The 15,115-nt window shown below is 48.1% G+C and overlaps 1 protein-coding gene across 1 annotated transcript in view; it reads right to left on the minus strand.

Moving 5' to 3' along the window:
* CRLF3 (cytokine receptor like factor 3) overlaps nt 1-12,704 on the minus strand; it is an 81,611-nt gene extending 68,907 nt beyond the window's left edge. The window contains exon 1 of the mRNA XM_063960871.1: nt 12,455-12,704. Within this exon, the coding sequence (XP_063816941.1) occupies nt 12,455-12,574 (120 nt within the window). The 5' untranslated portion in view covers nt 12,575-12,704. The remainder of the gene's footprint in view (nt 1-12,454) is intronic.
* Between the last annotated feature and the right edge of the window lie 2,411 nt (nt 12,705-15,115).

Here is a 15,115-nt window from a genome sequence, read left to right on the forward strand (position 1 = left end):
GCACCACAGCTGACCGCACACATTTTCAGCAGTTGAGGATGGGGGTGATCCATATAACGTCAAATGCTTAGGTCCCCTTTAAAAATCTCCTATATAATAGCCCAGATCTGTGACTCTGTGCCTGTGTGTATAACGCTGGGCGTGCCTATGAGCTCTCATTGGGTTAGCAGCAGGTCTATCACACCTAGCCCACAGCTGATTGGTCGAGAAAAGCCCTCCCACACAGGTTACATCCAATGGGAGGCTCTGCCTTTTGGCTGCTGTGTGTTCCCAGACCAGGATTATAATGGGGCTGATGGAGCTGCAGCTCTAGGTCCACACCCCAAAATAGGCCCACACTGCATCTGCAGCAACATACCCTCCAACAATTTACACATAAAAATCGTAACAAATTTTAAAAAGGGGACGTGGCCACGCCACTTTTCCTATACTTTCAATGGAAGTTTAGAGAGCCAAAAATCGGTACAGACCATTAAAAAAAAAAAAAAAAAAAGGGTACTGTACCTGCCAAAAAGGTACAGCTGGAGGGTATGCCACTGCATCTGCAGCAAGTCTCTGCACTGTAGATAGGGGAAAAAAAATCCTTTTACTGCAGCGTCCTATGTCCTGCTGCCAGTCCGCCTGCCCCCTCCAGCATCAACAATCCCCACTCCCTAGACGCGGCGCAGGTGGAACAAAAGCTGCTGCGGCCACTGGCATATGTGTGTATGAAAGCGGCGCAGCGGAAGGCTTTCATAGTCCTCCCTGCGCCGCATACTCTCCGAGCCCCGAAGCCTCCTTTGCGCGTGATGTCACAGAAGTGCCTCCCTGTCACAGCTGCGCCCAGATCCCCAGAGGCCCTGACTCCGCAACACAGCACCTGGCCTGCGGCCTGGAAGCCCCGAGATGGCTAATGTAATGGATAGAGTGGGTGATATCGCGGAGGGTAAAGTCTGGACGTTGAATCAATGTAAAAGGTGACAGAGCTGTGCAGTACAGTACAGTACAGTACAGTACAGTACATTGATTCAGCGAGTCAGTCAGTTCTGCCAGCCAGTCACTATTGTTAGCGCCGGTGTCCCAACGTGCCACATTATAGGGTAGTAGACGCACTAAATAAACTACAGCTCCCAGCAGCCCTTAGCGCCGAAGCATTCCGGCGCTAAGGGCTGCTGGGAGCTGTAGTTTATTGAGTGCATCTTCTTCCCTGTAATGCGGCACGTTGGGAGACCAGCGCTGACAATAGTGACTAGCTGCTTGGCTGCTGTGCGAGTTTCCCAGAGAGCCACTGCCAAAGGGAGGACAGTAGCTTAGCTGCTTCCAGGAGAAGCATTACCCACCCCTCCCTCACTCGCAGTACCTCCAGGCCCCAATCCACGACCCCCCCAACACCCGCGAAGACTCCGGACCCCCCACCACCACCACCTCCCCCACCAGCGGCACCACCACACCCACCCCTCCCCCACCTGCAGCACCACCACACCAGCCCCTCCCCCACCCGCAGCACCCCATCTGCGTCTCCCCTGCACCCGCCACTCACCCAACCACAGCACCTACTAGGTGATTCATCAGGCTCTGCGTGCGCTGTTCATGCCATTGCAAGGGGCTTCGACCCCATAACCATCGCACGCCCTTTGTCCGTGCAATATTTAACCACTCACACAACTATGATTGGAGGCAATACTCCATATAATAAAAATATTACACACCACAAGGGCGTGCAAGGGTTAAAGGGGTGTAGCCCCTTACGACGGTGTGAAGAGCGCACGTAGCACGCAAAGAATCACCTAGTATATAATATTCTGTAACCAGCTACATAGTTTGAGGCTCATTTTCTTCAGCACTTTTCTCCTTCTTACTTAAGCCCCATACACACTGGGCGATTTTGAGCTGAAAGCAGGTCACTTTTTGTGTGTTGAGCTGCTTTCAGCTCAAAGCCACCCAGTGTGTATGTACAAGCGATGAGCGGTGAGCGCTGATGCGCGCTCCCACTTCATCGCCAGTGGCTGCCGTTCACCTGCTGGTATTACCAGTAGATGAACGGCGGGGGCGGCTTTCCATAGCATCCTGCTATTACCAGTAGATGAACAGCGGGGTGAGCGGCTTTCCATAGCATCCTGCTATTACCAGTAGATGAACGGCGGGGTGAGCGCCTTTCCATAGCGTCCTGCTATTACCAGTAGATGAACAGCGGGGTGAGCGGCTTTCCATAGCATCCTGCTATTACCAGTAGATGAACAGCGGGGTGAGCGGCTTTCCATAGCATCCTGCTATTACCAGTAGATGAACGGCGGGATGAGCGGCTTTCCATAGCGTCCTGCTATTACCAGTAGATGAACAGCGGGGTGAGCGGCTTTCCATAGCGTCCTGCTATTACCAGTAGATGAACAGCGGGGTGAGCGGCTTTTCATAGCGTCCTGCTATTACCAGTAGATGAACAGCGGGGTGAGCGGCTTTTCATATCGTCCTGCTATTACCAGTAGATGAACAGCGGGGTGAGCGGCTTTTCATATCGTCCTGCTATTACCAGTAGATGAACAGCGGGGTGAGCGGCTTTCCATAGCGTCCTGCTATTACCAGTAGATGAACAGCAGGGTGAGCGGCTTTCCATAGCATCCTGCTATTACCAGTAGATGAACAGCGGGGTGAGCAGCTTTCCATAGCGTCCTGCTATTACCAGTAGATGAACGGCGGGGTGAGCGGCTTTCCATAGCGTCCTGCTATTACCAGTAGATGAACGGCGGGGTGAGCGGCTTACCATAGCATCCTGCTATTACCAGTAGATGAACAGCGAGGTGAGCGGATTTCCATAGCACAGGGCAGAGGGGGGGGGGAAGGAAGCGCTCAGTGTGTATGCACTGAACGCTTTTCAGGCCAACTACGTCAGCGATCATCGCAATGCATACATGCTGGGCAAAAACGCCCAGTGTGTATGGACCTTTACTGTATGTGGATCTGTTAATTCTGCAGAGAACCCACCAGCTTGACAGGAGTGACAAGTCCTGATACTATTACACTGGGGGTTGTGTTTTGTGGCTCTTAGCAGAAGCAGTGTGATAACAGAACACAGCGGGATCCATACACTGCTCATTTATATAGTGTGCGCATGGTGAGATAAAGTATTCAGAAGCAACTGACAGGAAAACACAAAGAGAAGTTTGTCTAAACAATTCAGAGTGACACCAGTAGACAGGAAGCAAGCTGAGTGAATTACGTGGTTATTCAACATCTCTCAACCTACACTGGCTGAACTATATATAGACTAGTTTACTTGAACGTGTGTATCAAAACCAAAACACAGCGATTAGTTAGGAATGGGGTATTTTTATCCAAGTGAGTTTATGAGAGATAGATAGATAGATAGATAGATAGATAGATAGATAGATAGATAGATAGATAGATAGATAGATAGATAGATAGATAGATAGATAGATAGATAGATTAGATTAGATAGATTTTAACAACCAAAGCACCTGGAATGAGACAGTCAAACGGTACATTCTTCCATAACCATGTAATATAAAGCAGATACTATAAAATCTTTCTAACCTTGCACAATCATGCTTTTATCATGCTGTAACGGAGAGCGCTTGTAGAAACACGACTGACTGCATCTGTTATAACTAAATCCCTGTACATAAGGGCAACAGAAACACTGGATGATAAGATAAAGATAGATCTATTAAGATTGTGACTGTAGGTAAACCTATGATTCATTAATGTTGATTATTTCATGGATTAAATAAGATTTTACTTACCGATAAATCTATTTCTCATAGTCCGTAGTGGATGCTGGGGACTCCGTCAGGACCATGGGGAATAGCGGCTCCGCAGGAGACAGGGCACAAAAGCAAGCTTTTAGGATCACATGGTGTGTACTGGCTCCTCCCCCTATGACCCTCCTCCAAGCCTCAGTTAGGTACTGTGCCCGGACGAGCGTACACAATAAGGAAGGATCTTGAATCCCGGGTAAGACTCATACCAGCCACACCAATCACACCGTACAACTTGTGATCTGAACCCAGTTAACAGTATGATAACAAAGAAGTAGCCTCTAAAAAAAAATGGCTCACAACAATAATAACCCGATTTTTGTAACAATAACTATGTACAAGTAATGCAGACAATCCGCACTTGGGATGGGCGCCCAGCATCCACTACGGACTATGAGAAATAGATTTATCGGTAAGTAAAATCTTATTTTCTCTAACGTCCTAGTGGATGCTGGGGACTCCGTCAGGACCATGGGGATTATACCAAAGCTCCCAAACGGGCGGGAGAGTGCGGATGACTCTGCAGCACCGAATGAGAGAACTCCAGGTCCTCCTCAGCCAGGGTATCAAATTTGTAGAATTTTACAAACGTGTTCCCCCCTGACCACGTAGCTGCTCGGCAAAGTTGTAAAGCCGAGACCCCTCGGGCAGCCGCCCAAGATGAGCCCACCTTCCTTGTGGAATGGGCATTTACAGATTTTGGCTGTGGCAGGCCTGCCACAGAATGTGCAAGCTGAATTGTACTACAAATCCAACGAGCAATAGTCTGCTTAGAAGCAGGAGCACCCAGCTTTTTGGGTGCATACAATATAAACAGCAAGTCAGACTTTCTGACTCCAGCCGTCCTGGAATTAAATATATATATATATATTTTCAGGGCCCTGACAACGTCTAGCAACTTGGAGTCCTCCAAGTCCCTAGTAGCCGCAGGCACCACAATAGGTTGTTTCAGGTGAAACGCTGACACCACCTTAGGAAGAAACTGGGGACGAGTCCGCAGTTCTGCCCTGTCCGAATGGAAAATCAAATATGGGCTTTTGTAAGACAAAGCCGCCAATTCTAACACTCGCCTGGCCGAGGCCAGGGCCAACAGCATGGTCACTTTCCATGTGAGATATTTCAAATCCACAGATTTGAGCGGTTCAAACCAATATGATTTGAGGAATCCCAACACTACGTTGAGATCCCACGGTGCCACTGGAGGCACAAAAGGGGCTGTATATGCAATACTCCCTTGACAAATGTCTGGACTTCAGGAACTGAAGCCAATTCTTTCTGGAAGAAAATCTACAGGGCCGAAACTTGAACCTTAATGGACCCCAATTTGAGGCTCATAGACACTCCTGTTTGCAGGAAGTGCAGAAATCGACCTAGTTGAAATTTCTTCGTGGGGTCTTCCTGGCCTCACCCACGCAACATATTTTCACCACATGTGGTGATAACGTTGTGCGGTCACCTCCTTCCTGGCTTTGACCAGGGTAGGTATGACCTCTTCCGGAATGCCTTTTCCCTTAGGATCCGGCGTTCAACCGCCATGCCGTCAAACGCAGCCGCGGTAAGTCTTGGAACAGACATGGTACTTGCTGAAGCAAGTCCCTTCTTAGCTCCCGAGGCCATTAGTCCTCTGTGAGCATCTCTTGAAATTCCGGGTACCAAGTCCCTCTTGGCCAATCCGGAGCCACGAGTATAGTTCTTACTCCTCTACGTCTTATAATTCTCAATACCTTGGTTATGAGAAGCAGAGGAGGGAACACATACACCGACTGTTACACCCGCGGTGTTACCAGGACATCCACAGCTATCGCCTGAAGGTCTCGTGACCTGGCGCAATACCTGTCCCGTTTTTTGTTCGGGCGGGATGCCATCATGTCCACCTTTGGTCTTTCCCAACGGTTCACAATCATGCGGAAAACTTCCCGATGAAGTTCCCACTCTCCCGGGTGGAGGTCGTGCCTGCTGAGGAAGTCTGCTTCCCAGTCGTCCACTCCCGGAATGAACACTGCTGACAGTGCTATCACATGATTTTCCGCCTAGCGAAAAATCCTTGCAGTTTTGCCACTGCCCTCCTGCTTCTTGTGCCGCCCTTTCTGTTTACGTGGGCGACTGCCGTGATGTTATCCCACTGGATCAATACCGGCTGACCTTGAAGCAGAGGTCTTGCTAAGCTTAGAGCATTATAAATTTGCTCTTAGCTCCAGTATATTTATGTGGAGAGAATTCTCCAGACTTGATCACACTCCCTGGAAATTTTTTCCCTGTGTGACTGCTCTCCAGCCTCTCAGGCTGGCCTCCGTGGTCACCAGCACCCAATCCTGAATGCCGAATCTGCGGCCCTCTAGAAGATGAGCACTCTGTAATCACCACAGGAGAGACACCCTTGTTCTTGGATATAGGGTTATCCGCTGATGCATCTGAAGATGCGATCCGGACCATTTGTCCAGCAGATCCCACTGAAGAGTTCTTGCGTGAAATCTGCCGAATGGAATCGCTTCGTAATAAGCCACCATTTTTACCAGGACTCTTGTGCAATGATGCACTGACACTTTTCCTGGTTTTAGGAGGATCCCGATTAGCTCGGATAACTCCCTGGCTTTCTCCTCTGGGAGAAACACCTTTTTCTGGACTGTGTCCAGAATCATCCCTAGGACCAGCAGACGTGTCGTCGGAACAACTGCGGTTTTGGAATATTTAGAATCCACCCGTGTTGTCGTAGAACTACTTGAGATAGTGCTACTCCGACCTCCAACTGTTCTCTGGACCTTGTTCTTATCAGGAAGTCGTCCATTTTCTTTGAAGACGAATCCTCATTTCGGTCATTACCTTGGTAAGGACCCGGGGTGCCTTGGACAATCCAACGGCATCGTCTGAAACTGATAGTGACAGTTCTGTACCACGAACCTGAGGTACCCTCGGTGAGAAAGGCAAATTTTTGGGACATGGAGGTAAGCATCCCTGATGTCCCGGGACACCATATAGTCCCCTTCTTCCCGGTTCGCTATCACTGCTCTGAGTGACTCCATCTGGATTTGAACTTTTGTAAGTGTTCAAATATTTCAGATTTAGAATAGGTCTCACCTAGCCTTCTGGCTTCAGTACCACCATATAGTGTGGAATAATACCCCTTTCCTTGTTGTAGGAGGGGTACTTTGATTATCACCTGCTGGGAATACAGCTTGTGAATTGTTTTCAATACTGCCTCCCTGTCGGAGGGAGACATTGGTACAGCAGACTACAGGAACCTGCGAGGGGGAAACGTCTCGACATTCCAATCTGTACCCCTTGGATACTACTTGTAGGATCCAGGGGTCCTGTACGGTCCCAGCGTCATGCTGAGAACTTGGTAGAAGCGTTGGAGGGCTTCTGTTCCTGGGAATGGGCTGCCTGCTGCAGTCTTCTTCCCTTTCCTCTATCCCTGGGCAGATATGACTCTTATAGGGACGAAAGGACTGAGGCTGAAAAGACGGTGTCTTTTTCTGCAGAGATGTGACTTAGGGTAAAAAACGGTGGATTTTCCAGCAGTTGCCGTGACCACCAGGTCCCATGGACCGACCCCAAATAACTCCTCCCCTTTATACGGCAATACATCTTTGTGCCGTTTGGAATCTGCATCACCTGACCACTGTCGTGTCCATAAACATCTTCTTGCAGATATGGACATCGCATTTACTCTTGATGCCAGAGTGCAAATATCCCTCTGCGCATCTCGCATATATAGAAATGCATCCTTTAAATGCTCTATAGTCAATAAAATACTGTCCCTGTCAAGGGTATCAATATTTTTAGTCAGGGAATCCGACCAAGCCACCTCAGCTCTGCACATCCAGGCTGAGGCGATCGCTGGTCGCAGTATAACACCAGCATGTGTGTGTATACTTTTTAGGATATTTTCCAGCCTCCTATCAGCTGGCTCCTTAAGTACGGCCCTATCTGTAGATGGTACCGCCACTTGTTCTGATAAGCATGTGAGCGCCTTATCCACCCTAAGGGGTGTTTCCCAACGCGCCCTAACTTCTGGCGGGAAAGGGTATACCGCCAATAATTTTCTATCGGGGGAAACCCACGCATCATCACACACTTCATTTAATTTATCTGATTCAGGAAAAACTACAGGTAGTTTTTTCACATCCCACATAATACCCTTTTTTGTGGCACTTGTAGTATCAGAAATATGTAACACCTCCTTCATTGCCCTTAACGTGTGGCCCTAAAGGAAAATACGTTTGTTTCTTCACCGTCGACACTGAAATCAGTGTCCGTGTCTGGGTCTGTGTCGACCGACAGAGGTAAATGGGCGTTTTACAGCCCCTGACAGTGTTTGAGACGCCTGGGCAGGTACTAATTTGTTCGCCGGCCGTCTCATGTCGTCAACCGGCTTGCAGCGTGTTGACATTATCACGTAATTCCATAAATAAGCCATCCATTCCGGTGTCGACTCCCTAGAGAGTGACATCACCATTACAGGCAATTTGCTCCGCCTCCTCACCAACATTTTCCTCATACATGTCGACACACACGTACCGACATACAGCACACACATAGGGAATGCTCTGATAGAGGACAGGACCCACTAGCCCTTTGGGGAGACAGAGGGAGAGTTTGCCAGCACACACCAAAACGCTATAATTATATAGGGACAACCTTTATATAAGTGTTCCTCCCTTATAGCATTTAATATATATTCATATCGCCAAATCAGTGCCCCCCCCTCTCTGTTTTAACCCTGTTTCTGTAGTGCAGTGCAGGGGAGAGCATGGGAGCCTTCCCTCCAGCATTTCTGTGAGGGAAAATGGCGCTGTGTGCTGAGGAGAATAGGCCCCGCCCCCTTTTCGGCGGGCTTCTTCTCCGGAGTTTGTGATATCTGGCAGGGGTTAAATACATCCATATAGCCTCAAGGGCTATATGTGATGTATTTTTCGCCATACAGGTATTATACATTGCTGCCCAGGGCGCCCCCCCCCGCGCCCTGCACCCTCCGTGACCGCTGTGTGAAGTGTGCTGACAACAATGGCGCACAGCTGCAGTGCTGTGCGCTACCTGATGAAGACTGAAAGTCTTCTGCCGCCTGGTTCCGGACCTCTTCAATCTTCAGCATCTGCAAGGGGGGTCGGCGGCGCGGCTCCGGGACGAACCCCAGGGCGAGACCTGTGTTCCGACTCCCTCTGGAGCTAATGGTGTCCAGTAGCCTAAGAAGCCAATCCATCCTGCACGCAGGTGAGTTCACTTCTCTCCCCTAAGTCCCTCGATGCAGTGAGCCTGTTGCCAGCAGGACTCACTGAAAATAAAGAACCTAAAAACTTTTTCTAAGCAACTCTTTAAGAGAGCCACCTAGATTGCACCCTGCTCGGACGGGCACAAAAACCTAACTGAGGCTTGGAGGAGGGTCATAGGGGGAGGAGCCAGTACACACCATGTGATCCTAAAAGCTTGCTTTTGTGCCCTGTCTCCTGCGGAGCCGCTATTCCCCATGGTCCTGACGGAGTCCCCAGCATCCACTAGGACGTTAGAGAAATCTGGTTACAGTTTTCTGACACAAGGGGCTCTGTCTGTAACCTCAAGTCAGTTACTGATCTGCCAAATGGAAAAGCCTGCAACCTGAAGGCATCCATGAGATTTCAGCGATGTAGCCAAGAGGTTTGAAGCAGCAATTTTTTAAATAGCAAAAGCCAGGCTAGTTATGCCGCCTCCTTTTTTTTTTTGTTAAATTGCCACTTTTAATCTAGCAACTAAATCGCCAAAATCCTGTGGCTGCTCTCAACTCGCAGATGTTAGGCTAAAGTTTATATAGCAAGGAAGACATTTTTGAAATTACTGGCAAACTACCTCCAGGGAAGATAAAATCTTGCATCATAGATTTTACCGTGCTCTTCTAGATAATAACCTAAGATTTACTCACCATGTCTGAGAGCTTTGAGAAAACAGTTATTTGGTAATGACAAAAATTCTATCATTCCCATACAAAACTGAATACAAGGGGCGGTGTCCTATTGGAGCCTATGGCTAAGAATGCAATTAACTTTCAGCTGAATCATGTATAATGGTAACAATCACCCATTAAAAGAAAAAAATGAGGCTGTTGCTGACTAATTTGTGGATAAGCCACACAGTCCTAGCAGTCTTTTATGACTACAAAAGGAAAAATAATAAAGATTTAGGGCCTAATTCAGTAAGGATTGCAAAGTCTGCTAATTAGCAGAATTTGCAATTCTTTGGATCCCAGCATGTTGACCGAAGCCTCCCTTCATTGAACAAGCAGAAATTGCGAACGCATCGCAATTTCTAGTTGTTAGCAGAAACTAAGGAAGCCTCTTCCCGATCGCGGCAGCTGTGTACCCCCCCGTTCGCACCGCACCACCCACTGAAACGCTCCGTCTCCTCCCTGGAAACGGAGCGTTGCACGTAACCCCGCCCGTCTCTGCCTGATTGACAGGAAGGGGCGATCGCACTTTCTGCGGCGGGGCCACAGACGGGCGCTGTGCATGCGCCCTCATCCTTGTCTCAGAATTTGCGGTTACTGTGATCCAACTTGAATGCCCTTAGAATACTATAAAAAATCCTATGTATTATAAAGACAAATGCATTATACAAATATATTTATTCCTTTTTTTTTTTAAATTAAACATTGTTTTACTGATACATACTGACTAGCATTTATGGCTGGAATATATTTTTTCCGTCTACAAATGCTCATAAATATGTACCAGTAAAACCACATCAATTTAAGCTAAAAGGAATAAATAGTAAAATTCAAACATACCAATTTCCATATTTAAGAAAAGGTATTTGATCTAGGAAGTAACACAGATGGGCATATACACTTTCCAATATCTTCATCATGGTATCAACAATTCACCATGTACATCAGTAAACTGTACAAAAACAAAAAAAACAGACATTATAGCGTCTCATCTCATGTGCTGCACATCAGATGGGAGGTGATGAATGTAGTGTGTATGCACGGCCATACAGAATTTACAAGAGCGGATTAGTTGGATACAATACATCGTTACATCGTATAGGCCCATTGCCAGTTCATTCAGGTGGTTATCCAGCTTTGTCCAAGTACCAAACATCAGCATTAAATATGCTTGCAGGTTAGTGTCAATGGACTGAGAAAGCAAGGACAGGACTACGCATACCACAGAGAGTTCCTCATGGGATGCAGTTAAATTGCCGGCAGTCAGGATCTTGGCGGTCATGATACAGACGCGCCAGAATCCCGACTGCTGACAATGGTGCCAGCCGGAATCCGGGCTCACAGCGGTTATTCCCATTTGTGGGTGTCCACGATACCCATAGAGTGTGAATAGAACCTGTGGCGAGCGTAGCAAGCCTGCAAGGGGCTTTCTAGCACTTGCCCCGCTGCCGGCATACTGACAACTGGGATGCAGTTGTGTGTATACTGACGGATGGCATCCTGACAGTCTGCAATTCATACTGATCCCTCCTGCAGCTGCCTTGGGGGTCCCCATCTCCTCCTCAGTAACTAATAGGAGACAGATGCACCTCAGTTTGTGTCAGAGATCCCCTATGTAAGAAGTTAACCTTCCAATATTGAAATCACAAAAGGCAGCTGCAGGAGGGATCAGTATGAATTACAGACGGTCAGGATGCCGTCCGTCAGTATACAGACAACTGCATCCCAGGCGTGTGGAAATGGGAAAACCCTTTAATATTCAGGGTCTTACACATGTACATCTCGCAGTGTCTGGTGTAAAGGCCCGAATTCACGGGCCGATGTGGGAGAGATGTGTGCTGAGCGAACCGCTCAGCACACATCTCTCCCCCCGCTCATCAGTGCGATGTGTGCTGAGCATGCGGGGGGGGGGGACGGGGGCGGCGCTCATTTCACCCAGCGGGTGAAGTGAGCGACCTGCTAGATTGCATAGCAGGCCAATCTAGCACCAGCGATAGGCGGGGCTGCGCATCGCTATCGCTGTAGGGGGTACACACGGAGCGATCATGCTTGGGGGTCTATTCATGAAGCAGTGAAAAGTGTGGAGAAGTGAGCCAGTGGAGAAGTTGCCCATGGCAACCAATCAGCTGCTCTGTATAATTTTATAGTATGCAAATTATAAATGTTACATCAATGCCATGGGCAACTTCTCCACTGGCTCACTTCTCCACATTTTAACTGTTTCATGAATATACCCCTTAAAATCTGAGCAATCTAGTCAGATTGCTTAGATTATCGCTCTGGGAGTACCCCCCTTAACAGTCTCCTTTGGAGAAGGGATCTTTGTAATAAAGGGGGCTCTGGCATGGATGGCAGTCGCTCACCTGACTCCTGCGTTTCCATTGTAGTCTGTGCTTCAGCTGTATCTTAGTTTTTGGGGAGCTCTGATATTGTGGTTCTCTGACGAAGAAAAAGGATGATTTACCTAGATTTTAGTGCAACTTCTGCTGCAACTGTGTTTTTTTCGGGGTACGGGTCTGTGGTACTGGATTTATCCAATAACACTATGTGCCTTTTAAGTAGATTAGGGTATCTTTCCAATATCGCCAAAAGAGTCAAGCCATGCCATGTAGTTTTGGAGGGTGAATTTTGATAATAGGATCTTCCAATAAAATTGTGAATCTCTGAAACGGCCTTGGCTACTAAACTGTCACATCTGTAGTCTCTGTTAGAACGGTCTCTAATACTTCCTGACAGTATGTGATATTGTACAGCAAAGGCAGTCTGTGTTACACATTGGGTGCCTCACCTGTCTCCTGGCCTGGGTTAGCCCCTGCAGTCTCTGTTGCAACTCTCTCTTGTAGTTCTTGGCTGCCTCCATGCTCTCCTTGGCCTCCAGGAGGAGGTCATCCAGCTCGGCCTCCTCCATCGCTCCCTCCGAACTCCGCGAACAAACTGCAGCCGCCAGCTCTAAGCCGTGTGTGAAACAACCCGCTCTGCCGCCTGCCCTGAGCTGCTCTCAGCAACGGCGGAAGCAGAAACTCCTAGAACTACCAGTCCCATCATGCCCTGCGGTATAGCCGTCATTATTTCTGTACTCACAAACTTTATTAGCAAGAACACTGAGTCATTGACACGAAAGAGAGTGAGGACAGGCTTCTGTGAACAGTACAGTAGAAGCTCAGTTACTTAATGAATAATAACCAGTGGCATTGTTAATACTTGGGTAGGATAAATTGTGCATTGCAACTGGATAGCATTCTAGTGGGTTTGTTTAACGCTGGTATAAATAATACTGGTGGGGACAGCTCGGGGAGGGGGGTTATCAAAACTTGGAGAGAGATAAAGTACCCACCAATTAGCCAGGGCTGGTTCTAGACCTTGTGGTGCCCAGGACAAACATTTCTTTTGGCGCCCCTCCATTCAAAACAGGGTCAGTGCGCCCTAAGGGCGTGCATCAAAAATATAGGGGTGTGGCTTAATGGGGAAGGGGTGTGATCACAAAATAGTACCAATTCACATTACACTGTACAGTAGTGTCGGTCAGTCGCATTATACCCCGCAGTAGTACCCCTTATACCGTACTTGCCTACCTGACCCCCTCCACGAGGGAGAAAATGCTGTGTTCCTGGACTTTCCTGGTAATGTGAGATTGCCATCACCTGTGGTGAGCTAGTTAATTGATAAGAAAGGTGTTTCACCACAGGTGATGGCAATCATACATTACCAGGAAAGTCCAGGAACAGAGCATGTTCTCCCTCATGGAGAGGGTCAGGTAGGCAAGTATGCCTTATACACGCCAGATAGAGCCCCTTATACACATTGCACCAGGTAGACCCTTATACACGTTGTGCCAGGCAGAGCATCTTATACACATTGCACCAGGTGGTGCCTCTCTTTATAGAGAGTGAGTGTGTGTCTGTGTGTTTATGTATGCATATGTGTGTGTCTGTGTGCCATCCGCCCCACTGCCTGTGTCCCCGTTACTCACCATCAGGCGGTAGTAGTAGGTCCCTCACCTCCAGCTCTCTTACCCACACGCTGGGCAGAAGTGAGTAGCAGGGATGTGGGCAGCGGGAGGCGGCAAGCGCGGTGCGGGCAGGCCCACACAATTCGACTGGCGCTGGCTCACGCAATTTACCCTGCTAGCCCCCACCTAAAACCGCCACTGTGCGTGTTACGTTAGTTACGGGCTTATTTATGAAGCAGAGATAGAGGGTCATTCTGAGTTGATCGCTTACTAGCAACTTTTTACAGCGCTGCGATCAGGTTAAATCTCGGCAAAACTGTGCATGCGTATGCACCGCAATGCGCAGGTGCGTCGTACGGGTACAAAGAGGATCGTGGGCAATAGATTTAACGAAGAATCCATTCGCACAGCCGATTGCAAGGTGATTGACAGAAAGAGGGCGTTTGTGGGTGTAAACTGAGAGTTTTCTGGGAGTGTTTGGAAAAACGCAGACGTGTCCAAGCGTTTGCAGGGCGGGTGTCTGACGTCAATTCCGGGACCAAAAAGACTGAAGTGATCGCAGCGGCTGAGTAAGTCCTGAGCTACTCAGAAACCGCAAAAAACTTTTTTGTGCCGTCGGCTGCAAAAGCGTTCGCACACTTGCAATGCGAAAATACACCCCCCCGTGGGTGGCGACTATATTATCGCAGCACAGCAAAAGTTGCTAGCGAGCGATCAACTTGGAATGACCCCCAAAACCACTTTTTCGGGTTTTGGTTTTGGATCTTGATGATTTAAAAAAAAAAAACAAACATAAAAACTGCTAAAATCATAGAATTTTAGAGTAATTTTGATCCTACTGTATTATTAAACTCAATGACATTTATTTCCACTCATTTCCAGTCTATTCTGAACACCTCACAATATTGTTTATAGGCCACAAGGTTGCACCAAGGACCAAGGTCGCTGGATGACTAAGCTAAGCGACACAAGTGGGCGGCACAAACACCTGGCCCATCTAGGAGTGGCACTGCAGTGGCAGACAGGATGGCAGATTTAAAAACTAGGCCCCAAAGAGCACATAATGCAAAGAAAAAAAAAGAGGTGCAAGATGGAATTGACCTTGCCCCCCCCCCCCCCCCCCCACCCACAGTTTTGTTGTATAAACAGGACATGCACACTTTAACAGGGCAATCATTTCAGCGACAGGGTCTGCAACACAAGTATGGCTGAAATGATTGGTTTGTTTAGGCCCCCCCCCAAAAAAAAGAAGCAATTAATCCCCCACCAAAAAAGAAACAATTAATCTCTCCTTGCACAAACTGGCTCTATAGAGGCACCATCACAGGTCCCTGTGTACTTTCTGGAGGCAAATGCTGGTAAAGGTCTTCCTGGAGGAATTTATAGTTCATTTTGATGTACAGTATTTCTCCATATTTTGTGGTAGCAACTTCCTACGCCGATCGCTGACAAGGTTACCGGCTGCACTAAACACTCTTTCGGAGTACATACTGGAGGGGG

The sequence above is a fragment of the Pseudophryne corroboree genome, chromosome 3 (genome assembly GCF_028390025.1).
Source record: "Pseudophryne corroboree isolate aPseCor3 chromosome 3, aPseCor3.hap2, whole genome shotgun sequence".
Classification (NCBI taxonomy): Eukaryota; Metazoa; Chordata; class Amphibia; order Anura; family Myobatrachidae; genus Pseudophryne; species Pseudophryne corroboree.